The 23694-nt window shown below is 28.7% G+C and overlaps 8 protein-coding genes across 8 annotated transcripts; 4 read left to right on the plus strand and 4 right to left on the minus strand.

Annotated features, from left to right (window-relative positions):
- LOC128959578 (ras-related protein Rab-3) lies at nt 1–2006 on the minus strand. The gene is made up of 4 exons (XM_054305573.1): nt 1804–2006; nt 635–859; nt 453–571; nt 1–369 (listed from the first exon to the last, which is right to left on the minus strand). Exons 1-4 carry the CDS (start codon nt 1825–1827, stop codon nt 57–59), a joined length of 681 nt encoding a protein of 226 aa, XP_054161548.1. The 5' UTR covers nt 1828–2006; the 3' UTR covers nt 1–56.
- A 34-nt stretch (nt 2007–2040) lies between these two features.
- LOC128959575 (WD repeat domain-containing protein 83-like) lies at nt 2041–3458 on the plus strand. Its single transcript, XM_054305566.1, has 5 exons — nt 2041–2237; nt 2342–2812; nt 2868–2976; nt 3051–3165; nt 3239–3458. The coding sequence occupies exons 1-5, from the start codon at nt 2135–2137 to the stop codon at nt 3392–3394; spliced, it is 954 nt and encodes a 317-aa protein (XP_054161541.1). The 5' UTR covers nt 2041–2134; the 3' UTR covers nt 3395–3458.
- LOC128959566 (ubiquitin-protein ligase E3C-like) lies at nt 3378–7210 on the minus strand. The gene is made up of 7 exons (XM_054305557.1): nt 7028–7210; nt 6920–6973; nt 6788–6862; nt 6574–6714; nt 5536–6515; nt 4001–5462; nt 3378–3911 (listed from the first exon to the last, which is right to left on the minus strand). The coding sequence occupies exons 1-7, from the start codon at nt 7106–7108 to the stop codon at nt 3453–3455; spliced, it is 3252 nt and encodes a 1083-aa protein (XP_054161532.1). The 5' UTR covers nt 7109–7210; the 3' UTR covers nt 3378–3452.
- A 1073-nt stretch (nt 7211–8283) lies between these two features.
- On the plus strand, nt 8284–10903 carry LOC128960265 (uncharacterized). The gene is made up of 10 exons (XM_054306337.1): nt 8284–8415; nt 8523–8745; nt 8806–8867; nt 8926–9018; nt 9082–9213; nt 9287–9471; nt 9536–9858; nt 9930–10084; nt 10150–10638; nt 10725–10903. Exons 1-10 carry the CDS (start codon nt 8370–8372, stop codon nt 10901–10903), a joined length of 1887 nt encoding a protein of 628 aa, XP_054162312.1. The 5' UTR covers nt 8284–8369.
- A 177-nt stretch (nt 10904–11080) lies between these two features.
- Nucleotides 11081–12117, plus strand: LOC128960266 (dual specificity protein phosphatase 3-like). Its single transcript, XM_054306338.1, has 3 exons — nt 11081–11247; nt 11320–11561; nt 11912–12117. Exons 1-3 carry the CDS (start codon nt 11081–11083, stop codon nt 12115–12117), a joined length of 615 nt encoding a protein of 204 aa, XP_054162313.1.
- A 1332-nt stretch (nt 12118–13449) lies between these two features.
- LOC128959565 (synaptojanin-1-like) lies at nt 13450–19203 on the minus strand. The gene is made up of 8 exons (XM_054305556.1): nt 18888–19203; nt 18740–18826; nt 16988–17577; nt 16509–16919; nt 16295–16447; nt 15611–16224; nt 14265–15552; nt 13450–14029 (listed from the first exon to the last, which is right to left on the minus strand). The coding sequence occupies exons 1-8, from the start codon at nt 19015–19017 to the stop codon at nt 13559–13561; spliced, it is 3744 nt and encodes a 1247-aa protein (XP_054161531.1). The 5' UTR covers nt 19018–19203; the 3' UTR covers nt 13450–13558.
- A 2003-nt stretch (nt 19204–21206) lies between these two features.
- LOC128960561 (N-lysine methyltransferase KMT5A-A-like) lies at nt 21207–22349 on the plus strand. The gene is made up of 2 exons (XM_054306678.1): nt 21207–21839; nt 21897–22349. The coding sequence occupies exons 1-2, from the start codon at nt 21333–21335 to the stop codon at nt 22188–22190; spliced, it is 801 nt and encodes a 266-aa protein (XP_054162653.1). The 5' UTR covers nt 21207–21332; the 3' UTR covers nt 22191–22349.
- A 25-nt stretch (nt 22350–22374) lies between these two features.
- On the minus strand, nt 22375–23523 carry LOC128960562 (BOS complex subunit TMEM147-like). The gene is made up of 4 exons (XM_054306679.1): nt 23305–23523; nt 23030–23223; nt 22836–22963; nt 22375–22644 (listed from the first exon to the last, which is right to left on the minus strand). The coding sequence occupies exons 1-4, from the start codon at nt 23379–23381 to the stop codon at nt 22468–22470; spliced, it is 576 nt and encodes a 191-aa protein (XP_054162654.1). The 5' UTR covers nt 23382–23523; the 3' UTR covers nt 22375–22467.
- Between the last annotated feature and the right edge of the window lie 171 nt (nt 23524–23694).

Here is a 23694-nt window from a genome sequence, read left to right on the forward strand (position 1 = left end):
ATATTGATACATATATGATATAAATTATAAAATACTGGTTAACCTAATGGATAACCTTAACACTGACATCCAGTGTTAGATGGAAGTGGATTATCAGTAAGACGGGTCCCTTTGGGCGCATTCACCAAATTTGGATCCGAGTCTAAGCTTTCGGACATCTTATCGCATATGATATCGACTAAGCGTTCAAATACTGATTTGACATTAATGTTTTCTTTGGCAGAAGTTTCAAAAAATTCAAGTCCTAACTGATCAGCCAATTGTTTACCCCTTTCAAAGGATACGACTCTTTCATCTTCCATATCGCACTTATTGCCCACAAGAATCACCTGTGCGTTATCCCATGAGTAGGTCTTAATCTGGGTAACCCTATAATAATACATTAATATGTTATAATATAATAATTTGTAATAATATGTAATAATTTAAATCAATTATCATATCAAACATACCAGTCTTGAACACTATTAAATGATTCTTCATTAGTTACGTCATACATAAGTATGAAACCCATTGCACCCCTATAGTAGGCCGTTGTAATAGTTCGGTACCGTTCCTGACCAGCCGTATCCTAATATGTCAAATATATAACAGTAATCAAACAAATATTGATATATTAATAATCAAAACAAACCCAAATTTGAAGCTTAACTCTCTTGTCTTGTCTGAAAACTGTTTTAACTTTGAAATCTATACCAACAGTACTGACAAATGCTGAGGTAAATGAGTCGTCGGCGTAACGGAATAGGAATGATGTCTTTCCTACGGAACTGTTACCTATTATCAAGATTTTGAACATATAGTCAAAGTTCTGGTCCGCCGCGTCTTTCTGCCACTTTTGGTCCTGTCCTCCGGCCATCTATTTATTATTTTATTTATGTAAATACAAATTATTTTTATTTTATTTTTTTAAATTTATTTACAGTAATAGACATTAAATAATAACTACTAATTAAATATTATTATTATATTAAATAAATTATATTTAATCAAATACAATATATTAAATACAAAATTATAAATAATAATTAGAGAAAACATGAATATATGTTAAATATGGTTGAAATACTATAGTAATGTACAGTAGGTTATAGTAGGATGTGATAGATATGGTAGATGTTTGATGCAAACATCCAGTTAAATGATATATAACTTATATAAGTTATAAATGATATGTATGTCATATAAACATGGATTTAGTTGTGGCTTAGCTAAGGATACAATCAATTTATTTATTGCATTCAATACATTAAATGGCTATAATATATACACCTGTGATAGAGTCCAAGTCAACACAGATATACAGTACAGTAGTGCTAAGCATTAGTTTATTTGATTTACTGCTAGTTTTAATGCTAATCCCATTTTATAGCACTATTTGTGACTAATTATATAAATTAATAATAAATTCAATGAAATTCATTCATTATATATATATATCTAATTAAAAGCTATATATTTACTCTATTAATAAATGACTTATAAGTGGGTTAAGAATATTCTGTGTTTTATGTAAGAATAATTGAAGAATATATTGAATTTAATGTAATTCAATGAAATCAATGTAATAATTATAAGCAAATAAGTAATCAATTGTTTTATTAAGTAGTAATGACCTCAACCTCAATGATATGGAGTTTGTGTTAAACTGTGTTATGTTATGTCGTATAAGATATATATATATATATATACATTGATATATATACATATATACATATACAGTATATATATATATATGTCATATAACTTATCAATTAATCAATAGCTCACATATTCTTATCAATTATAATAATAATCACTTACTCTCTGTCGCGAAGAGTCCAACATTTGTTTTGATGAATCAAATGAAAGTCAAATGAAAAGTCAAATAATTAATAAATTCAATTCAAATCAATTGATTCAGTGATCCTATGGTTTCAATAGTACTATGGCTTAGAGTCACTCAATTTGTGGCGAGAGTTCACATATGAGACTCATATCATATTATATTATATAATGTATAATACAATGCATTCAATAGTTATTCAATACAGAGTCAACTCATATACAATGCAATCATTGCTACGATTTTGCGCATAACATACACAACACATACAAACATTGACTAAACTTTTGCTATTAATTTAATACCGATATGACTACCGATATGACCACCGATATGACCACCGATAAGACTCTAAGTAATATCAAGCAAATGGATTGCAAACAGTCAGCTGTGAGAGCCGTTAGCTTTAATGGTAATCATTTGAAACTTTATAATGAATTTAATGAAAACATTTAATAATTTTGTTGATCTGAAAAATATGATATATTTATGAATTTTATCATTTGTTGGGATCAGCTGATGGTGACTATTGTATGACATGTGGAAGTGATAAGAGCATTAAACTATGGAATCCATTGAAGGGACTTCTTTTAAAGACTTATAGTGGTCACGGATCTGAAGTGATGGACTGTCGCGGATCTTGTGATAGCAGTCACTTAGTGTCGGCATCAATGGATAAATGTATTATTGTTTGGGATGTGGCCACCGGTCAATCAATTAGGAGATATCGAGCACATGTGGCTACTGTTAACACCGTCTCATTTAACGAGGACTCATCTGTTATAATGTCTGGATCTGTTGACGGAACAGTTAAATTATGGGACTTTAAGAGTCGATCTAAAGAAGCGATTCAAGTGTTAGATGAGGCCAAAGATAGTGTCACTTGTGTTGTTGTTTCCGATCAGCAAATAGTCTCGACATCACTTGATTGTTGTGTTCGTACTTATGATATCAGGAAAGGCATTATGAACTGCGACAGAACTTATGGTAATGATTATAATGTTTATATTTTTATCGATTATTAATATCCTTTTTATGTCAGCTTCGGTAACGAGTGTTCATCTGACACGAGACGGACAGTGCCTTCTAATTAGTTGTCTCAACAGTTCTGTTAAATTATTGGACAAAAGCAACAGTGAAATACTTGCTTTGTATACATATATGGATCAGACTTTAATTTACAGTTAATTTAATTTATTCACTTTTCTTATTATCTTGATTTCAGATATAGTGGTCATTCAAATAGTAAATACAGGATTGACAGCTGTTTACTTGTCAATGACTCAGTTGTAGTGTCGGGTTCTGAGGACGGGTATGTCTATTGTTGGAATTTGATTGAGGTATTGCTTATTATATATATTTATTAGACTTTAAGTGACAATGATTTAAACATTAAATTAATTTGCAATTTAGTCAACTATTATCGGCAAAATTGGTCACAACAATCATAGGATAGTTCATTCACTTAGTGCTCATCCAAATGGCAGCAAACTATTAACTGCATCTCAATCTCATATATATTTGTGGACCAATGAAAATATACAAAATGATGACGAAATTAATAATTAAAAATTTATTAATAACTAAAATATTAAACAAACATTACAAATGAAAAACAGAGTAATCATTAACTGAGTTCAAAGCCGGCACCGGAATCGACGGCATACTTGAGCTTTTGTTTCATTGTTTCCAAGTCTTCAATCTCTGGTAACTTCAAGAGATTCATACACGTCGACGCTGTTGGCAGTCGGTTAGACTCTCGACCGGCATTTTGTATACAAAATGGAGGAAATAAATCCTTAAAGCCCAAGAGTGGAGGCCTGGAACAGCTGGTGACAAATTTAAGTAATTTTCTTTTCTGGCTCTCATCAAACTGTTCGACAACGTTCCAGAAAGTTATGACAACGACGTGATCTTTATGATAGCCGCCGCCATAATTTGTGTGGTTCTTGAGATCGTCGACATCAACAGGTGTTGGCGCACCTGATATCAAGATTTGGAGTTCTCTGCCGTCAAACATTCGAAGCCAATCCAAGTCAAGAACATCAGCCAAACCTTTCTTGAATGCCGCGCAATGCAATCGGATCTGAAATTATGTTGAAAATGTATTTTTATAAATAAATGTAAAACATATTAAAAGTATGTATTATTAATATACAGTATAATATATATTACCTGTTTATTCAATCGATAATCAGCCATCAAATGTATATATTCAATACGGTTTTGTGCTGTCACCGGGATCTTCGCACCGTTTGGTTTCAATTCAATCACTTGAGTGGTTCCCAAGTCTGAATTGATAACAGTAAAGTCGAGTCCTAATTCAGTAACATCTCCGTCATAGTTCTTAAGGAAGATGAGATTTTTGTACATAAGCGGATCCAATGACGCCAAATGATGTATCTCAATATCCGATGACGTTTGTCGGGCCAATAATTTGGCCAAAAAGAAGGCCGCAAATGGAAGTTCAACTAACATGTTCTCATAGATAGCTTTGCCGAGTAAACGACCGATAAAAAAATAATGTTTGACATAGTTGTCGACTATCAATGATACTGAAGGATTGGGATATAACAAACCATCACTTGTGGTACGAAAAAAGCCGCGATTTGGATCAAAAGCAGTCTTGAGTACTTCGGATAAGAATTCTCTAAAAATACCTCCGCCATCGATACCAACTTCATCTAAACCAATGGCTGAAACGAGTTTTACTTTAAGAATAGGCTTTAAGTTTGGCTTATTCTCAGGTGATAACTGTTCAAAAGCGTCTTCATAAATATAGTTTCTTCTAATGTTGACATCAATTGAATGTCCCATAACATTGAAAGTATTGGCGTCTCCTCTGTGTTGAGTTCTGTCAATATTTATCATTGTTTGCAGAATTTTGAATCGATCGAGAAATGGTACTACAAATGGTATTTCCTGTAAAATAGTTATGTTTCTCACTTCACTCGTTGAAAGTGGTGGTCCATGTGTTTCGAGCTCTTCTCTGGACAGATGTCTTAATCCCATAAATTCTTGATACATAGTCCTTCTCTGTTGAATTCCAACTCTAAAATTAGCGGGTCTTTCAACAGGAATCGACACTTGTTTACTAATCCAATGCTGTGGAGGACAATACTGTCTTCTGGCATCTCTAGAATGAAGTTGACGTAAAAGTTTGACACAAGATTTAAAGAGTTTCATCCAATAACGAGTCACATCTTTATTGCTATCATTTGTTTGGTTTTCATTTTTAAGTAATTCCTGATAATCATTACGAACTGTATGTCTCGTGTCATCGTAAGCCAACTTCACTAAACCAACGCATACATCACGTAATGTTGATCCCATTGATGCCAACTCTTGAAGAGTGAATGGAATTGTTGATTGTGAGTCGTTTACTTCAAATTGTGAATCCATATCCCGATAAAACTCTACGTCATCTAATGTAGGGAACAAATAACTGAATAATGTACAGAATAGTGTCAGTTCAGGTAAAATATGTTCCCAATGGATGGACGCCAGTGGTAGACCTTGAGAGATGGTATATAACAAAGAAGTAGGAGTTCCCAACATTGATGACGACGACACTGAAGTAATATATTTCCAAAGTGTTCTCAAAAATCTTCCCTTAAATGCCAGAGTATATAACATTCTTAATTAAAACAAAATATAATAATTAATATTTTTAGTTATATAAAATATTTTTAATAACTCTTTAATAATACCGATACTGATTGACTGCTAATGTATGTGAAGACAATAGTGAATGACATAAATATGACAATGATATTAATATTTGTGAATCATTAATAAATACATCCAAATCTGTAAGGCCTGTAATAACCATTACATGTGTCGGTTCGTTAATCATTGTAATCACTGAATCGACTAGAGATGAGTCATCAGTATTGCCATCACTGGACATGTAGTCAGTAGTATCCATATCTTCATTATCTTCTTCATCTAAGTTTGCATTAGTTCTCAAACATGTTGTTTGTATTAAACTCGTTGAAAGTGGTCGTAAAATATGTAAATATTTTATGACATATTTTGTATTGAATCGTTTGCTTTGAACACCAATTAATTTGAGTACAGAAAAGAAAAGCCAAATATTGGATTCTATAATAATAGCAATGTTATCACAAGACGGATCAGCTAAAAGACAGTCGATTATATCTTCGGCTGTAATGTCATTTGATTGCGACAAATAAGTCAACACATAGTCTTTAATCTGTGGAGTTAATGAACCCTTAAGAATGTCGGTTAAAAACCTTTTGATAACAAAATTAAGTTTTGTTTCGTTGTTTTCTTTTAATGTTTTTAACGGCCGTAGAGTTAGCTCCAGAAGCGTTGCTGCCAAAGGTGTGGGTGCTTTGGAAGTACTTTCATATGGTTCGGGAATCTTTGAATCAATTAAATGTCTCATATGTGTAAAAAAATTATGACAAATGAGATAATCCCATATAGATGTCAAAGTTGATATCACTTTAGACTTATTATCGCTGTTATAAGAGTCGACACTTGTATATACTTCAAAGACACGCATTGGTATTGCTATTGATGTCTGATTATCGGCAATGGACTCCAAGTATCGGATATTAAACTCCAAAATACATTTAATCCGATATAACCACTGATTCTCGTCAGTCAATACTTTAATTGTAATAAAGTCTTTAAGTCTAACCAATTGTTGAGTCAACCAATTCTTTAAATAATAAAATATATCATAACTTAACAATAATTCATAAAATATTAAGACTTACAAGTCTTTGAGAATCTTTAGTTTCATTAAAGAAAATAATGAACTTTAAGATCAGTTGATCCATGTCTTCAACTGTTGGACTCGAATTCCTTTTAATCATAACATCGATCTTATGGTCAAATTCTTTACGTAATAACGAAAACTACAAACAAATATATCATTTAATAATTAATTGATTTTAATAATCATATGATAATCAACTCAAAGACATTTACCAATTGTTTGCGTTCAAGACATGCCCTAACAAAGGATTGTATGACAATAGCAGAGTTGGTCTGTCGTCTCAATTGCTAATTATAATTAACAAAACAAAGTAAGACATAATTGAGTCAATTGTCGTGACATACCTCTCGTTGATGTCTCTCTTCGGCTAATCTCTGCAACAGTTGTTCCCGTTGTGGCTGAAAGAGACAATTATTATAAAAACAATTAAATAGTTAATCAATTGGTCATACATTTTGAATATGTCCTCCGAGTGACTGTTGAGGAGTGCGACGAAAGTTGCCGTCAAAGAAACCTTTGGCTATATTTGCCATTATTTGGTCACAAAAGTCATCGACAATGCATTCAAACCAAACATTTGTTTGTTATTTCAACAAATGTTTTGCAATTCATTCACAATTTGATTACATTTTGAATATTACAACAAATAATACATTAATAACGTTATCAGAAAATTAGCCATAAATTGGATTTATATTTTCAATGATTTAATTGATATATTTATAATATATTTGTCTTATATTCAATATTCAATATTAAGTTAATGCTATTATGATTTAATGTATTAAAAATCTCATTTGTATTGTTAGATTAGTTTGGGATAAGATTAGGATAAGTTAGGCTTAAATGGTATTAGTTAAGTGCTTAAGTCAACGATAAATTAGTTATTCAAATGTCATTATACAGGTATTACTAATATTAGAAAGATTAAGAAGATTAAAGAGTTTTTGGACATTAAAGAGATTATCGCTTAAAATCAATCAATTAATTTAATTTCTAAATTTTGAAAATTCTTATAATAAGTCAATACTATTATAAACAAAATTTATTCTAAAAATGTTTGCATTAATTCATAAATAAAATAAATATTAGATTAGAAATAATTTGATTAACTATATATTGAATAATTTATTATGAGTTGTTTTATTATAATTTTAACAAATATAATCATAAATATCAACTTATTTTTTAATATTCATCATTAATTTAAATATAATTTATTAAGAATATTCTTTAAATCATTAAAAATATTATAATAACTGTTTAATTGTTAATGGGTTCAGTTGTAAATTAATAGTTTTTTACTACATAATTAGTAATATAAATAGACAATTAAATTTATTATAAAAATTATTTAATAGATAGTTAAATTATAGTAATAAGTTGTTAAATTATATAGTAATCTGTTAATTTAGTATAATATAATAACTTTTTAATTAATAATATCTTATTAATTTTTAGTTACAAAATTTAGTAATTAATTATTCACTATTATAATTGATTTTACTTCAAAAAGAGAATATAAATAACAAATATAATAAGTTATATATTTCTGTAAACTTTAAATACAATACCTTTCCTTTTAGTTATAAAGCATGTAATGTAATGTTAGGTACAGTAGATGTGAGGGGTGTTGTTATATTAGATTACCTGAGCTCTACAGCCAGACAGGTGTAGTGCAGTTGTAATAAATAAATGAATGGAAATATATATACTTTTGTTGTCAGATTAAAAGTAATTAAATCTGTAAAATGATTTCTTGAAACAATTGTAGGATTTATTTCAATTGATAAGATGTTGTATTTGAAGACATTTTCATTTAAGTTTATATTCATATTGTGTAAGATTATTGAAATTAAATTATTTTTATAATGATTTACTAAATAACTAAACTTTGTTGGGCGTTGTCTTGCAATTGATCTAAAATTATTTATTTAAAAAATGCAGTAAATTTAAGACAAACAAGTGGACAATATTATGATAGGGAAGGCATAAGTATTCATCAACCACTTTGCGATATTCCTCAAACTCTTCAGGGAGAGTGGTTTTCACGTGAATATGGAGAGAATGTGTTCACCACTATTACCACCGATTCGTTGTCAAACAGAGGACAATGTCTTCAAATGCAAAGTACTAATTACGACAACTTTACACTTGTTCTCAGACAAGGGTATGACATGACATCAATATTTATTTTGTTGAATATTGTCTTTAATTGAATTAAATATAGGAATTGTTATCATTGCGTCCGTATTATTATAAGAACTCTTAATGTTCTCGAAAAGATTGAAAGTAAGTTTCAGATTAATTTAAACACATTTATAATAATAATAATTATTATAATTAATAGCGGGTTGTGTTAACTTAAATTACGGAGAGACACCTTCAATACAATCTGTTTGTAAACTTTTAGATTTCAATCAGGAATATATCACCTTATTTTGTATGTATAACTTAATTATATATTTTAATTTAAAAAACTAAAATCTTATTTATATTAATATAGCGACAAATCCGTCGGGAAAGAACTGTCGATCCAGTTTGGAAGGTGTCTGGAAATTTGGTTATCAAAATAGATATAAATTTACGGGAGAGTGTACACATCCCGAAGCTAACATCACTGCCTGTCAAATACCCGGTACATTGAATTTTTTTTTTTAATATACAGTTTTATCTATTTTATTATATGTTTGAATTTTTACATTAAATAGGTACACAATTTTTCAATGTAAACCAACAGTTTATAATGAATTACAGAAAATGTTTGGGAATGCAGGACACGGAGGACGCAGAAGTTCAGTTCAAGTGTTTAGGGGACTGGTATGTCGGCAAAAATCATTACTTTGCTGTCGTCAACTCAAGAGAATCCCGAATTGAAGAAAAATATAGATGTTTTGTATGAAAATTTTTATTCAAAATGTTTTATTAAACATTTAAGTAAATTGTATTCAATATAACAGTTGGCTAACAGAGATGATGATGTTTTCTTATCGGTTTCAATAACCGCTGAATGCAATACATTGCGGTCACCACAAGAGGGACCCGAAAGGTTGAGATTGTTTCCAGTAAAGACAGAAGTAGTTCCGGCCAAATGCACTCTACCGCAAAACTTTACGGGAGTTTGGGTTAATACCGCCAACTTTGATGCTGAGGTCACAATTAATTCAACTTATATGGTGGAGAAGTGGAGACCAGACACTGGAAGAATCAAACAAGAAATCTTTGTTTGTCAAGAAAGACGAGGCACGAGGTTTGTAATGGCAAGACTTGGTATTAATGGATGGTATGTTATTAGACTATTAATGTAATATTAATTAATTATAAATTTATTAATTAAAACAAATTAAATTTAAGTCAAAAGGATTTTGTATGTTTTGATTTTGTTCCGCGACATCACAATATCATACGTTACCGAAAAGGACAGCCAATGATTATCGACACTTTCGCCACAGTCTGCGCGTGGAATATGTTTGATGACGAAGAACAGTGGAAATATGATCTACTTATCAGTAAAATTGTTTATTTTTTAATAATTTATTTTATATTTCAAATTAATGTTTTGATGAAAATGTAGCCAAAAATCCAATTTCGATCAAATGTCCGATTGCCGGAAAGTTCCGATTCGACCAAACGGGTGATATTCAGTTTGAAACCCGAATCAGAGGAGGTGTCACTCAAATGCCGAGACCTAACGTCTATTGTAAAGAAAATATATCCGATTTTTCCGTTTGTGACGCCGACAAAAAAATTATTGAAATCGATGCCAATTATTGTATATCTGTTGACCATTTCGGACGTCCCGTTGATATATACAGTGAACCGGATTATCAAATGCAATGCATTGGCTTTTGGAAAGAGAATCTCAAATCCTATTTAATAACATACGATCCGTTGGACGCCTACAGTAAATACCGGTGTTGGGTATATCAAAGGGCTGACCTCAACATCATTCTTATGTCATTATCTGTCGGTGCCTTTTGCCATATCAAACAAGATGTAAGAAGTGGTCATTCAGGAGAGGGCGCACAGATTGCTCTCACTATGTCTGAGTACGAAAGGGAACGTATGTATCAATTATTACTCAAATCATTGGTTACTAATTATAGACTTTATTTATAATTATTTTTTTTTATTCAATGTAAATACCAGATGACGACTGTCCCATGTATTTTGATGACGGATCCAACCCATACATCGATATCGTAGATCAGGTGACAGTATTGAGAGCTGTCAGTGATGCCCATCAAACAACTTATTGCACAAATGTCTCAATTATTTTAACCATTTTATATGTCATAAATAATCTCATTTTTAAAGATGTATTGTAACTATATATCTATTTTGTATTTTTTACTCATTTTTAGAAATTAATAAAAAAATTTAATAATATTTAATAAATTGTATTTTTTCACAATTTATCGGTAATTATAAACAAAGTCTTATATTTCTCATTTTATCTCGTTTTTTATGCCCGTCTCGTGTAAAGACTATAATTATTGGCAAATATGAGTGACAAAGAAAGTAGTGATGAGATGTGTTGGTGGAAATCAACACTTAAGACATGTACACCACAAGAATTGAGACAAATCATAGACACACCGACTGTTGGTCTCTGTCTTTTGGCTAATGATTCTTATAATAAAGTATTTGATGGCATTTACATCGGTGACGAGTAATAATAATAATAATAATTATTATTATTATATAAATTTTATTAATCAAATATATTTTTTTATATTTCAAGAATAATTGCAATGAATATACCATTACTAAAGTCATTATCAATTAGTCATGTATTAAATGCTTCGTTTGGAGACAATATCACTACAAATGGTTTATTTAATTTTGTAAACACTGGACAACAATATTATTCAGAGTCTGGCATTCAATTCATGGGTATTGAAGCCATAGATCACTTAAGTTTCAATTTATATCATTATTTCGACATTTCTGCTAATTTTATTGAGTCAGCAATTAATGATTCGGGTAATTATATTAATAGATATAAAATTTAATACAGTTTTATACATTACCCTAATTTATATATTTTATGGCTTAAAAATGATAATACTAGTTGGCAAAAATTGATTAAAGTATTTTTTAAATGTTTATTATTAGTTAACAAATTTAAAATCTAACATTTTCATTTTTATGTTTAGTAAAATAATTATTTTTGTTAATTAACTGCATAATTATTAAATTTGTGCACTACTTTAATTATTCATATATATATATACGTTATATATAATATAAATTATACTATATATTACGGTAACGAATAATAATTTATGTATCAAATAATTTTAATTTAATTTCAAATTCAATGACAATTTAAGGGAACGTTTTGGTTCATTGCAAGGAAGGAGTGTCCCGATCGGTAACTCTTGTGTCCGCATATTTGATGATCAAAAAAGGTATGACAGCTCAGCAGTCTATTCGCATAATAAGACAGAACAGAGAAATAGCACCAAATGAAGGATTTTTAAGACAATTGGCGTTTCTAAATGATATACTCTTTAATAAAAGTGACAATAATTCATAATTAATAACATTTATTTTTTTAAAAATAATAACAAATTTAACAAAAAATAATAATTACATTTTACTAAAATAAAATTTGTCATCTTAATAATTTAATTAAATGATTACTATTAAGTCTAATCAATGTATAATTTAAATAATATTTATAATTAACAAAAATTTTATTAAATTTTGTGAAATTATGATTGTTTTATAGTTTAAAGCTATATAAGAGTTAAGATAATTAGTTATATAAGAGTATATAATAACAACATACAGTATATCTCAATATCAATAATACATATTTGTATAATTTATAAATTAATAAATAATTTTTTTTTAAAAATTAGTTGATTTATAATTAAACAAATATTAATGATTTACGACTAGAAGTATATATCAAAATAATAATTTTAAATAGAATATAAAAATATTTAAAATTAAATCTCAAAAATTAAATAAATAAAAATTATTAAAATATATACTATAAAATAATTTATATGTTATGTCAAATAAATAAAATTATAATTGTCTAATAAGTAAAAGTACTTTAGAAAGAAAATTAGTTTTAAAAACTATTTACAGTATAATGACTTATTATTAACTCAATATAATTAAATTAACAAATAAATAAATTACAAATTAGTTTTTTTGGTGTATTTATGTACAAATAATGCGATTATTGGTAATTGAATCAAATATAATCAATTAGTAAATAATTCTCATAGAGATAAATTTGTATGTAATATCAATTAAAGATTGAATAATAAATAAGATAATAATACAAAACCAAATCGCAAACTTATATTAGGGTAAATAAATTATATTTAGTTAATAGTTGGTAACTGACCGCTATTTTTCATAACAAATAATATTTTCAATAATAATTAGTATTAATTTATCTCTCAAAAGCACTTTTACTCTTCATTTGTTTATTACATTAACAACTAATATATAATTTATGAAAATATTGTGAAATAATTAATTTTTTTAAAAACATTAAAATAAAAATTAGTTTTAAAAATTAATTCATTAAACTATAATTCTCAAATGAGCTAGTAAATTCGCAAAATAATTAATTATTTTAAATTAGCTAAATCTAAGTTTATAAGTTGTAATTTAGATTAACTTATTGATGACAATATCACCTTTAAATATATCATTTCTATAATTATGATTCATTTTCGTAAATAAAAATAAAATGTCTAAACACTAGAAAATGATTAATTTAACAATTGTTTAAACTTTTGAATAATGATAACACAATTATATTTATATAACAATTAATTAATAAATGGATTAATCAATATTCGATGTAATTAAATGTTATTCAAACAATTTCTATCGCTATCAGAAAAAGTTGTGACCAAACAATTATAGAGATATATCATTAAAATCTTAAACAATATTAATATTAACTTTAATGTCAGTCAAATTTAATGACTAGATATGTAATGTGTAATTCATTGCGCCAAACGTCGGGGAGGAATAATCGGTGGTTTGGTTATAGTTCGGGCCGGTATTGGAGGCGGATTTGTCTGTACACCCGATTCATTGGCTGATTCCATATTAGTTGCCGAATTAGGTCTCAATGGTATCGGTGGCGGCTCTTCGATCGTCTGTGGAATTGGAGGAGCGAGAGGTAGTCCTAAAAGAACTGGTGAAAGTGGCGGTTCCTCTACGTTGTCTTGAAATGAATCAACACGTGGCGGCGGTGGAGGTGGATACTCTTTTGGTGGACAACTGATGACATTGTTGTCAAAATCGGAATCATTTGTTGGAAGAGATGGTGCCGGCATTGAAGGCGGCGGTAAATCAAAGCTTTGATTATGAGTTAAGTCTACGCTTTCATTATCACTTGTTTTGTGTGGTGGTAGTGGTGCCGGTCTTATGGGAACTGGTCTTAAAGGCTTATTATTGATAATAGTTGTCGACTGTAATAATATTTAAAGAATTAATATAAAGTACTTTATTATTCATACGTTTGCAAATATTTCAAATATATTAAACATAATAATCATAACTTATACAATAGTTTGAAAAAAGTGTAATGTATGTATAAATTAATATGTTTTGCGTGTGTGAGTGTGTATGTGTTTCCTATTTTATTTTGGTGTAATTAATATATCAGTATTAAATTATATTAAATAAATATATTGAATATAATACCTCAATTTGTTGAGATTCAATTGGTTTGGTTGGTTTATATGACGTAGACTTAGATGGTGATGCCAATGCATTTTTAGGAGGTGGTGGTCGAGCTGGAGGTGGAGCAGTGGGTGTTGATCGGCCAGGTAGTGGAGGGGGTTTATCATTAAATTCATTGGACTCAATTGGAGGAATTGGAGAACTATTTCCAGAAGAAACTGAGCCCATGTCTCCATCGTCTTCAAGAATGAAATTCGACGCATCAAATGTTGGTCCTAATGAATGGTCATTATCTTGGAAATCATTGATATCTGACATCTTATCAATTAATGGAATGGTATTATTAATTCCAAGTTTAAGTTCTTCCTCAACAGCATCGATCCAATTCTTGGTTTTCAGTTCCACACCAAAGGTTTTATTAAATATAGAAATAGATCCCAATTTAGCTGCTTTGAGAGCACACTGTCCCTCACGGAATGTCACTCTAAGGTTATCTTCACTAAAACGGGCTAAAATGATTTCTCCGGCCTCATTGGCCAATCTCTTCAATATATTAGTGACAAACACATCATCAAAATAATTGGCTGAATCATCGTCTTCAAAATCATTGGGAGTGACCACTACAGTGGCATCCAATGGACCCAACTGTTCCAATACGTTTCGAAATACTTGTGATCTTTTATTTTCGTCAACAACAAGAATATCAGATAAAAATTCTGCGATAACTGGTCTATGATCTGATGTTTTGAGTTCAGCTCTTCCATAGTGCAGAATCTTACCGTAATTTAATGAACCGATGTCTTCATCAGAACCGGTTGGGAATCTTTTCTTAAACAAAATACGGTCGGTATAGGCAGGAACCCGACACTTCTCACTCGTGTCATAATCATCACTATTAATGTCATATTTGTAAGTCGGAGCAAAACCAATCTCTCCTTCGATATAATTTCTAAATACTTTTCCATCATTTTGTTGACATTTGAGTTGATCTGAGACTAAAAGATTAGACCACTGCCGGTCCTGAACCAAACGTTTAACTTCTTCATTGGACAAATCAATTCTGTAATTAAAGTCTCCGCACCAGAAAACATAGTCGTGTGAGTTAAGAGACCTTCCCATTGGAAACGATGCCTTTCTGGTGATCTCTGAATAATCAGCATTTCTTTCAACAAATTGGTTTTGTCCGGCGGCAAAATGGGAACAAACAAAACAAAGCGAAGTATTGTAAAACAATAAACGTATAGCAACTCCACCCTTATTGCCAGCGGCGCCTCCTAAACCTGTCTTCACTTGATCTATGGCTACATCTCTATTAAATTAGAATAAAAAAATTAATAAATAAATATAAAAATTATAAAAATAAATACCTTATATTAGAAGCATATTTAGGACGAGCGAAAAGAAAAAGACAAACACCGACTAATTGAACGGATGTTATCAAAACATACGGTTCATCTCTTGATATAGTCTTCTGGAGTTCAACTAACCATTCTCTTTGGTTTGTAGTACTGGCAGCCATTATATTACTAGCATTCAAGTCAACAATTTCTTGAAAACCAATAGCAAATATATCAGAAGCAGAAAATTCGTTGTCTTCTATTGTATTAAAAGACAAATTTAATGACATATCCATAACATTTTGATAATTATTCTTCTTTTTATTATCGAGTAACCAATCAGATAATGGATCAGATCTTCTAAAAATAATACTATTAAAATGTTTGCCTCCGTTTACATTCCAAGTGCCGACCGACACCTTAATAGATATCGGTTCCGTAAACTCCAAATATTTGTTACACATCGCTATCAATATATTTGATGGCAAATGTAAATAATGAGTGGCCAATAGAGACCGGGCTCTGTCAGAGTATTCATTATTTAACGGTTTTCCTGTTAAAAGTATATCAATTGCTTCCTGTTTGCTGTTATCCAACAAATTATTTTGAATGGTTCGGGCAACAGATAAAGTTCCATCTTTTAGCTAATTATTTTAGTTAAAATAATATAATTACTAAATTTATAATTACCGTAATATTACAAATTAAACATACCTTAGATTTGCCTTCCAGAGCACCTGTTCCGGCGTATATTTTACTTACTTGATCACCATTTTGAATCCACATGTTTTTAAAAACTTCATCAAATCGTGAAACAATGTTTGCCTTTTCAGTCAAACCCAATGCTTCCAATTGTTGGCCTAATATCTGTTTAATAAAAAATCAATAAAACAAAACACTATAACAAATAAATTCAATCAAAACTAACTTCGAGTCCAATACAAGTCTGAACGCGATTAGTTCTGTCGAGACAATCAATACAATTGACTCTAAAAGTTCCCGATTGTTGACTTTGAACCACTCCTTTTTCTTTATAAAAAAAACTAAAATCTTTCAAATATTTAATTATCTGATCCCTAAGTATTTTAATGTTATCAGTCTTTCCATGACTGCAATAGTGGTGGTAATCAAATGCAATATACGGAACATCTTTACTAAAACGAGAGCTTTTGTGATGCGCTTTAAACATCTTTCCAATGAGTGCTTCGCCTTCTTTATTGCTAATCAAGTTTATAAGCACTTGGTTGCCATACCTGTGCTTAATAGATGCTAAATGACGGTCATAAGCAGGTTGAGACACTTCACTTCCCCGCGACATTCGCACTTTATGTGCGCCAACCTGTTTGTTAAATTAAATCATTTTAATTATATTATTAAATAATTGGTTAAAATCATTATTATCTTTACCTGCATTCCTGTTTGTTCCCAAAATAACGGAATTGATCCCCTGGTCATTATATATGATGTAATTTTATCATCCAATACAATAAACTGTTCCGTTTCAACAAAGTTGGCCACATGTCCGCTATCATTAGTACCTCTAACATTAAAACGTGTGCCAACTCGTTCACAACTCAGACGCGATATAAGACATGCCTTTGCCTGCAAGTGCCCGACATATACGGTACTAATGCAGAGTCCGCCGCACATGGCTTTGATAAACCATTTGTTTGTATTGACACCATATCTTAATGGATGTAAATATAGCATCCGATTCCAGAAAAATCTATTGTCCGTTTCGTGTGTGCGGTTAGATCTTTGGGCACAAAGTGTCAAATCATATGGAGGTTCATCTGAATCGGCGGCCAAAGTAACTGAGAAATAAAATGTTCCCGAATTCAGAATACGACGGACTTCTTGAATTCGCTCCAAATCACTGCCATTATTACGAAGAGATATGAATATAGTGTCTGTTATGCGAAATATCTCTGATGTATGTAATTTGCCGACTGATACACATCCAGACACCAAAATCAAGTATAAGATATTTGTATCACCTGTTTTCAAAATGTAACAAATATTATGAAAAATATTTAAATTAACTAATAATTTGAGCTCAAATTAAAATATTAAATAATTGCATAAATGTTTAGATTTACTTTTATAAAATAGTTTGTAATTTAATCTTATTTTGAATAAAAATTTTTTACTGAAATCTGTTCGTCTGTTTGTCTCATTTTTTAAAAAACATTTTAAATTAAGATTCGAATAAAGCATCAGATAATAGGATTATATGAATAAATAATGTCAAATATCTTAAGGAATTTAATTAAAATGGTTTAAAATTGTCGGTTTTGTTCATAAATTCATTTTATATTTATATGAATGAATTGATGTGTAAATTAGTTATTTGATTCTGAAAAATGTATGTTATTTTATCTGATTTTATATTGTTTTTAATATTTAAGCTATTGATGTTAAAATTAACATTTCGGACACAATAATTAAATATACTTTCTAGAAATTCTTCTGGTAATGCTATCTAACATTTTAGTATAATATACTGATTCAAAATGTTTTTTTAAAACTGAAATGTATTTTAATAACTTATTGTTATAATTTAAAATTATTTATACAAGTCGAAATTAATAATGAATATTTAATGTCAATATCATTAAACAATAAAAATAACTTAAAATAAGTTTGGGTAATTTTCCGAATAAATTCCCTCTAATTATCTCATAAAACAAAAGTAGGAATTTGCCCGAACCCTACTTCCATTAAATCATACCTATTTAATATACCGGTAAAGTTTACATATAGTATGATATATATTATTTTTAAACACAAAAGCAACAACCGTCACAATATAATACAATTTACAAACAAAACCTATTATGAAATTAAATTTTTTAAATGTTTCGTTGTTATGAAATGCTATTAAACAAAAATATAACTCATTATAAAATAATAATCAATGAAAACAAAGTTAAATCAATTTGTTTTGATTGCTTAGATTTGTTTAGATAATACTATATATAATAGTTATGAAAATTGTAATAATTGTTTGGTTTAAAAAGCAATCATTAAAAGGAAATGAAAAGAGGAAGACATATAAAATCAATCAATATTTTTGGATTAAGAGGACTATACTTGACTTCATCACAGTTGTCTATATCTCAAGAGTTTATTAACGATAACAACAAATAGTTTACTAACCAATTGATAGCTGAAGAACACCGAGACATCCATAAGCGTCCAAAACTGTTGAATACAAGTGACGCACGGAATCGGCCTCTGATGGACCTAATGATGACCACATTAAGACATTTAATGATATCCAATAATTCATAAAAAATTGACATACTTATAGTGGCCACGGCTTCGGCTTCAAACAGTAATGATTCACATTTATATGTCTTTTGATCCAATAGTATACTATAGACACCGTTTGTGTCCAACTTATGGTAAACGCGGAAGGATTTACTCAAAACCATTGGTCACAATCAATGGCAATACAACACCATTAATGATATTTTGGTGACTATTAGTCACACATATAATATATGACACATATTTGTGACAATTAATTATCATTTAATATAATCAATGAAAACATCATTTCATTTGATTTGATTTTAATGATTGTAAACATTTAGCACTACTTCTACACTATATATCAATACAATGCTTGACAATACATATGCAATGTTTGAGTCAAATCTAAACTTCAAATTAGAGATGAAAACAGTTTCGGTTCATTAAATAGGGATTCTATAGTTCAGCCCACTTGTTGTCACGTGATTATTATTTAATATAGTTTTAACGTTAAATTTATGAATCTCACGTGACATAACCTAACTTAAAATAAATTTAAATACATATAAATATATGGAAATAATAATCACGTGACAACAAGTGAAAGCTGTACTATAGAACAGCCCATTAAATATGGGTTTTGATTTTTGATTAACCGAAAATATAATTAACCGAAAATATAATTAACCGAAAATATAATTAACCGAAAATATAATTAACCGAAAATATAATTAACCGAAAATATAATTAACCGAAAATATAATTAACCGAAAATATAATTAACCGAAAATATAATTAACCGAAAATATAATTAACCGAAAATATAATTAACCGAAAATATAATTAACCGAAAATATAATTAACCGAAAATATAATTAACCGAAAATATAATTAACCGAAAATATAATTAACCGAAAATATAATTAACCGAAAATATAATTAACCGAAAATATAATTAACCGAAAATATAATAAATCAAATTTAATATATTTCTAGTAAAAAATGTAAAAAATTAATGTTTCAACTAAAATAATATAAACAAACTACTGTAAATATAATTTACATATTATGTAAAAAACTCAATAATATTTATTTAATCATTAGATATATTTTTTTAATATACACAATACATTAGAATCTAATGATTAGATTCTAATGTATTGTGTATATTAAAAAAACATATGTTTACTCTATAATTATAGGAATAAAACAATATTACAAATAATATTTATTTGCATTTTTTGAATATGGGTTTCGTTTCGGATCTATATTTTGGTTTCGATTGGAATCCGATTCTACTTCTAATGCAGTGTTAGTACGGATATATGGATCGACACATAATGTGTCAGACATTGCATACAAACTCAATGAATATTACAATAATTTGTTCAAAGATGTCAAGTCTGCAAACATTTCAATATTTTAATTAAATAACTATTTATTTATTTAAATCATTTATAATAAAAATATTTAATTCAAATATCATTTATCTTTATTACAAAATTTATTATTTATTGTAATAAATAGGATATAGTTTTATAACATTTATATACATATTTGTATAATAAATAGCAATTCAATTCTATACCAAATAATTTTTGTATAATAAATATTATATATATATATATATATATATTAAATTTATTCAGTTATTTAATAGTTATTAAACAAAATAATTTAATTGAATAGTTATATAATAATATATAATATATAAGATATCATAATTAATATATTGTGTAAAAATGATTTATTGTCACAATATTATTATTAATACTACTACTACTGTATAATACTGTAGTTATTAAAATCTATTTTAAATTAATAAAATAAGTTATTGTTTGATAATTAAATTTGATATAAATTTAAAGTATTTGTTGATATTTGTTAAAAATGTGTAGAAATTAATTGTTTATTAATATATTAGAAAAGTATATGTTTTTTGGTAATCATATGAAACAATAGAGTATTACTACTAATACTCTATTACTTAGAATTCAAACATTTATTTAACACATAATTCCCTTATTTTATAAAATTATGTCAAAAGAGTTACTAATAATACAATCAAAATAAACAGAGAATGCCTTTCAATGGTATAAACAATGCTATGATATGTTTGGCAAATGTTTAAACACTTTTGTCAACCAATCAAATGCTTTCAAATTATTTGACAATCAATTATAACAACATTTTGTAAACTTAATGTATTTATTTTAATTCAATTAATTTAAGTAATTTTGAATATTAATTGATATTAAGATATAATTTAGTTATTTATAATTAATATCATAATTAAAGTGTAAATTATTAGTCGAATAATTAGTGAAAATAATAAAATAAAAATTAATATTAAGTCGTAATTGATGTGAATTGAGTTGAGTTTAGTGTTTGAGCGCATTGTATGCATAAATCCGTTGATATATTTAAATGGATTTAAAGTTTAAATGTTTTGTGATTTTAATAAATTGTTTGTTTAGTTGACATCATTTTAATTATGTCTTCATTAAGTGGATCTCCAAAACAAACCAAAACAAAAACAAAGACTAAAACCAAACGTATGGCTAAATGTAAGAAAAATATTAAATTATCGCAAAAATGTCACACAAATGGTGTCATCAATGGTGTCATCAATGGTGTCATCAATGGTGACGATAACTGCGAGTCTAAAGACATGAGCGATAAGAAAGCAGTGACCAAATCATTTCAAACATCAAAGAAGACTACTTTAAGGAATAGTAGGACTCAGTCGGACAACCATTTGATTACTGATTATTACCCGACTCTGTCCTCGACTCGTAAACGTCTTACCACTCGAGCGCTGGAAATGGAAAGAGAAAAACTAATCAAATATTATTTGATCGCTAAGTCTGATCCCAAAGATATATTAGCTGTTGAAGAGTTTGGTAATAAAGGCAAAGGAGTTGTTGCCCTCAAAGATATAATGAAAGGTTCATTCATTTGTGAATATAGTGGCGATTTGGTGGACATAGAGAAGGCACAGGTATTATGATATTTATATACTTTGAATCATAAACTAATCAATTATTGTTAAATGCAGTGCAAAGAAGTGTCTTATGCTCTGTTAGGCGCCGGTTGTTATATGTATTACTTTAATTGGAATCACAAGACGTGGTGTATCGATGCCACCAAACCTACCGGACGTTTCGGTCGACTTATAAATCATAGCCGAAAGTCACCAAATTGTAAAACAAAGTTAGTTGAGTCCAATGGTAAACCACATCTTGTGTTTATTGCTTTGAAAGATATCAAGAAAAATGAAGAGATTCTCTATGATTACGGAGAAACAGATAAAAATGCTATTCGAGAGCATCCGTGGCTCACATCTACTTAACCATTCATTTAGACAACTGTTTTAATATCACATCATCTCATTTATACAACTATTCGTCCATTTATAGACTTGTTTTATAATATTTATTAACAGTTTTTATATTTTCAGACATAACTATTTTTTGTGACAATTGAATGGAAGAATTGATTTGATAGCTATCTTTTGAATAGAAAGCAAATCTAATTAACTAATTATACAATTTATTATATATTTATATACTACAAGTATTTTTATTTAATTATCATTTTAATTATAATTTATTTCATAAAATCTGTAACTAATTTGTTAAGAACAAAGTCATTGTTGATAGTGCTATAAGTGCTCCGATTTGACTCAATAAATGCATTTTAATTAAAGAAAGACTGACGAAATAAACCATCATTAATACAACCGATAGTTTGTTACCACTTCTGTTCCACTGCCATAACAATGCACTGACACACATGTTCTGCAACTGTAAAGACAATTACAGTATAATTAATAAATTATTATAACTTATCAAAAGTAATTGATTTTCATGTCTTTATAATCAATTTGTATTAATCTCATGTCATATGACTGACAATTTTGTCACATTAATGGTAATTGTTTTCAAGACAAAGTAAACATTTAATAATAAAAACAATAATATTGTTTAATACATACGAGAACAATGTTGGCTTCGGCGGCACTAATCAGATGAATCCATTCAAACTCAAGAGATCGGGCGTTCAAATAAAAGTCAACCAAACGGGTGAATATGGATTCAGCGACACTCCAACCCAATGCTATGCCTTTCAATGATATACAGTATAATTAAAAACTATTGCAAAACTTGATAAATGAATACAATAACAGACTTAATATTTTAACGGAAGCCACGGATGCCTTGTTTTGGTTTATAAGAAACCAATACATTCCCAGACAATCAATCAGATGACTCATCATTGCGTTTGGTGTCATAACCACTGCAATGATCAACAGTTTGCATACTTGTGTTACCACATATGCCAACACTCCCATACCAGTCCTCCATATCGTCCCATACTCTGAACTATCATATATTACATCAAGAAATCACTGTAAGATCAAGTGATGTACAAAATTGAGACATTGATTATCATTTGACACTTACAGCGATGAAAACTTGTATAACATTATCGGCGGTGCAAATGTAAGTAACAAACAATTTATAAAATGATAGAAAGTCATTGTTAAGCAATTGATCCAACACTTGATGGCCAACTAAGACAACTAATTAATGAATCAATTATTGATCACAACTACAGACATGTGTGGCATAAGAGGTGTCAATATTTTTTCCACTCATTTCACAATTAGTTTTGGTATTTCTTATTACAGGTTATATATAACGTTTTAAACGTACTATGAATGTCATAAAAAGGACTAAAACACCGTTTATTGAATATAAGTTGTAAAGTTATACAAATAATTTTATAATAATTATTGTATAAATTGTTTATTAATTATAATATATTTTAATAATATTTTTAATTATGAATTT

This window comes from Oppia nitens, unplaced genomic scaffold (genome assembly GCF_028296485.1).
Source record: "Oppia nitens isolate AA-2021 unplaced genomic scaffold, nextdenovo-longstitch-racon4-pilon3 scaffold4_pilon_pilon_pilon, whole genome shotgun sequence".
NCBI lineage: Eukaryota > Metazoa > Arthropoda > Arachnida > Sarcoptiformes > Oppiidae > Oppia > Oppia nitens.

Bases quoted from the DNA above. Each gene is read 5' to 3' on its own strand.
- LOC128959578 (XM_054305573.1), bottom strand. From the start codon at position 1,827: ATGTTGGACTCTTCGCGACAGAGA. The intron at 860-1,803 runs GTAAGTGATTAT...AATAATAAATAG, and splicing joins TGGACTCTTCGCGACAGAGA to ATGGCCGGAGGACAGGACCA. The intron at 370-452 runs GTATGTTTGATA...GTATTATTATAG, and splicing joins TTTAATAGTGTTCAAGACTG to GGTTACCCAGATTAAGACCT.
- LOC128959575 (XM_054305566.1), top strand. From the start codon at position 2,135: ATGACTACCGATATGACCACCGATATGACCACCGATAAGACTCTAAGT. The intron at 2,238-2,341 runs GTAATCATTTGA...TGTTGGGATCAG, and splicing joins GAGAGCCGTTAGCTTTAATG to CTGATGGTGACTATTGTATG. The intron at 3,166-3,238 runs GTATTGCTTATT...TTTGCAATTTAG, and splicing joins ATTGTTGGAATTTGATTGAG to TCAACTATTATCGGCAAAAT.
- LOC128959566 (XM_054305557.1), bottom strand. From the start codon at position 7,108: ATGGCAAATATAGCCAAAGGTTTCTTTGACGGCAACTTTCGTCGCACT. The intron at 5,463-5,535 runs GTATTATTAAAG...GTTTTAATTAAG, and splicing joins TTAGCAGTCAATCAGTATCG to AATGTTATATACTCTGGCAT. The intron at 3,912-4,000 runs GTAATATATATT...ACATAATTTCAG, and splicing joins ATTATCGATTGAATAAACAG to ATCCGATTGCATTGCGCGGC.
- LOC128960265 (XM_054306337.1), top strand. From the start codon at position 8,370: ATGTTGTATTTGAAGACATTTTCATTTAAGTTTATATTCATATTGT. The intron at 9,214-9,286 runs GTACATTGAATT...TACATTAAATAG, and splicing joins CACTGCCTGTCAAATACCCG to GTACACAATTTTTCAATGTA. The intron at 9,472-9,535 runs GTATGAAAATTT...TCAATATAACAG, and splicing joins AAGAAAAATATAGATGTTTT to TTGGCTAACAGAGATGATGA.
- LOC128960266 (XM_054306338.1), top strand. From the start codon at position 11,081: ATGAGTGACAAAGAAAGTAGTGATGAGATGTGTTGGTGGAAATCAACA. The intron at 11,248-11,319 runs GTAATAATAATA...TTATATTTCAAG, and splicing joins GGCATTTACATCGGTGACGA to AATAATTGCAATGAATATAC. The intron at 11,562-11,911 runs GTAATTATATTA...TGACAATTTAAG, and splicing joins GTCAGCAATTAATGATTCGG to GGAACGTTTTGGTTCATTGC.
- LOC128959565 (XM_054305556.1), bottom strand. From the start codon at position 19,017: ATGGTTTTGAGTAAATCCTTCCGCGTTTACCATAAGTTGGACACAAAC. The intron at 18,827-18,887 runs GTATGTCAATTT...GGTCATCATTAG, and splicing joins CGAAGCCGTGGCCACTATAA to GTCCATCAGAGGCCGATTCC. The intron at 17,578-18,739 runs GTTAGTAAACTA...TTTTGAAAACAG, and splicing joins TGTTCTTCAGCTATCAATTG to GTGATACAAATATCTTATAC.
- LOC128960561 (XM_054306678.1), top strand. From the start codon at position 21,333: ATGTCTTCATTAAGTGGATCTCCAAAACAAACCAAAACAAAAACAAAG. The intron at 21,840-21,896 runs GTATTATGATAT...TGTTAAATGCAG, and splicing joins TGGACATAGAGAAGGCACAG to TGCAAAGAAGTGTCTTATGC.
- LOC128960562 (XM_054306679.1), bottom strand. From the start codon at position 23,381: ATGACTTTCTATCATTTTATAAATTGTTTGTTACTTACATTTGCACCG. The intron at 23,224-23,304 runs GTAAGTGTCAAA...AATATATGATAG, and splicing joins TTATACAAGTTTTCATCGCT to TTCAGAGTATGGGACGATAT. The intron at 22,964-23,029 runs GTCTGTTATTGT...TATCATTGAAAG, and splicing joins GGCTTCCGTTAAAATATTAA to GCATAGCATTGGGTTGGAGT.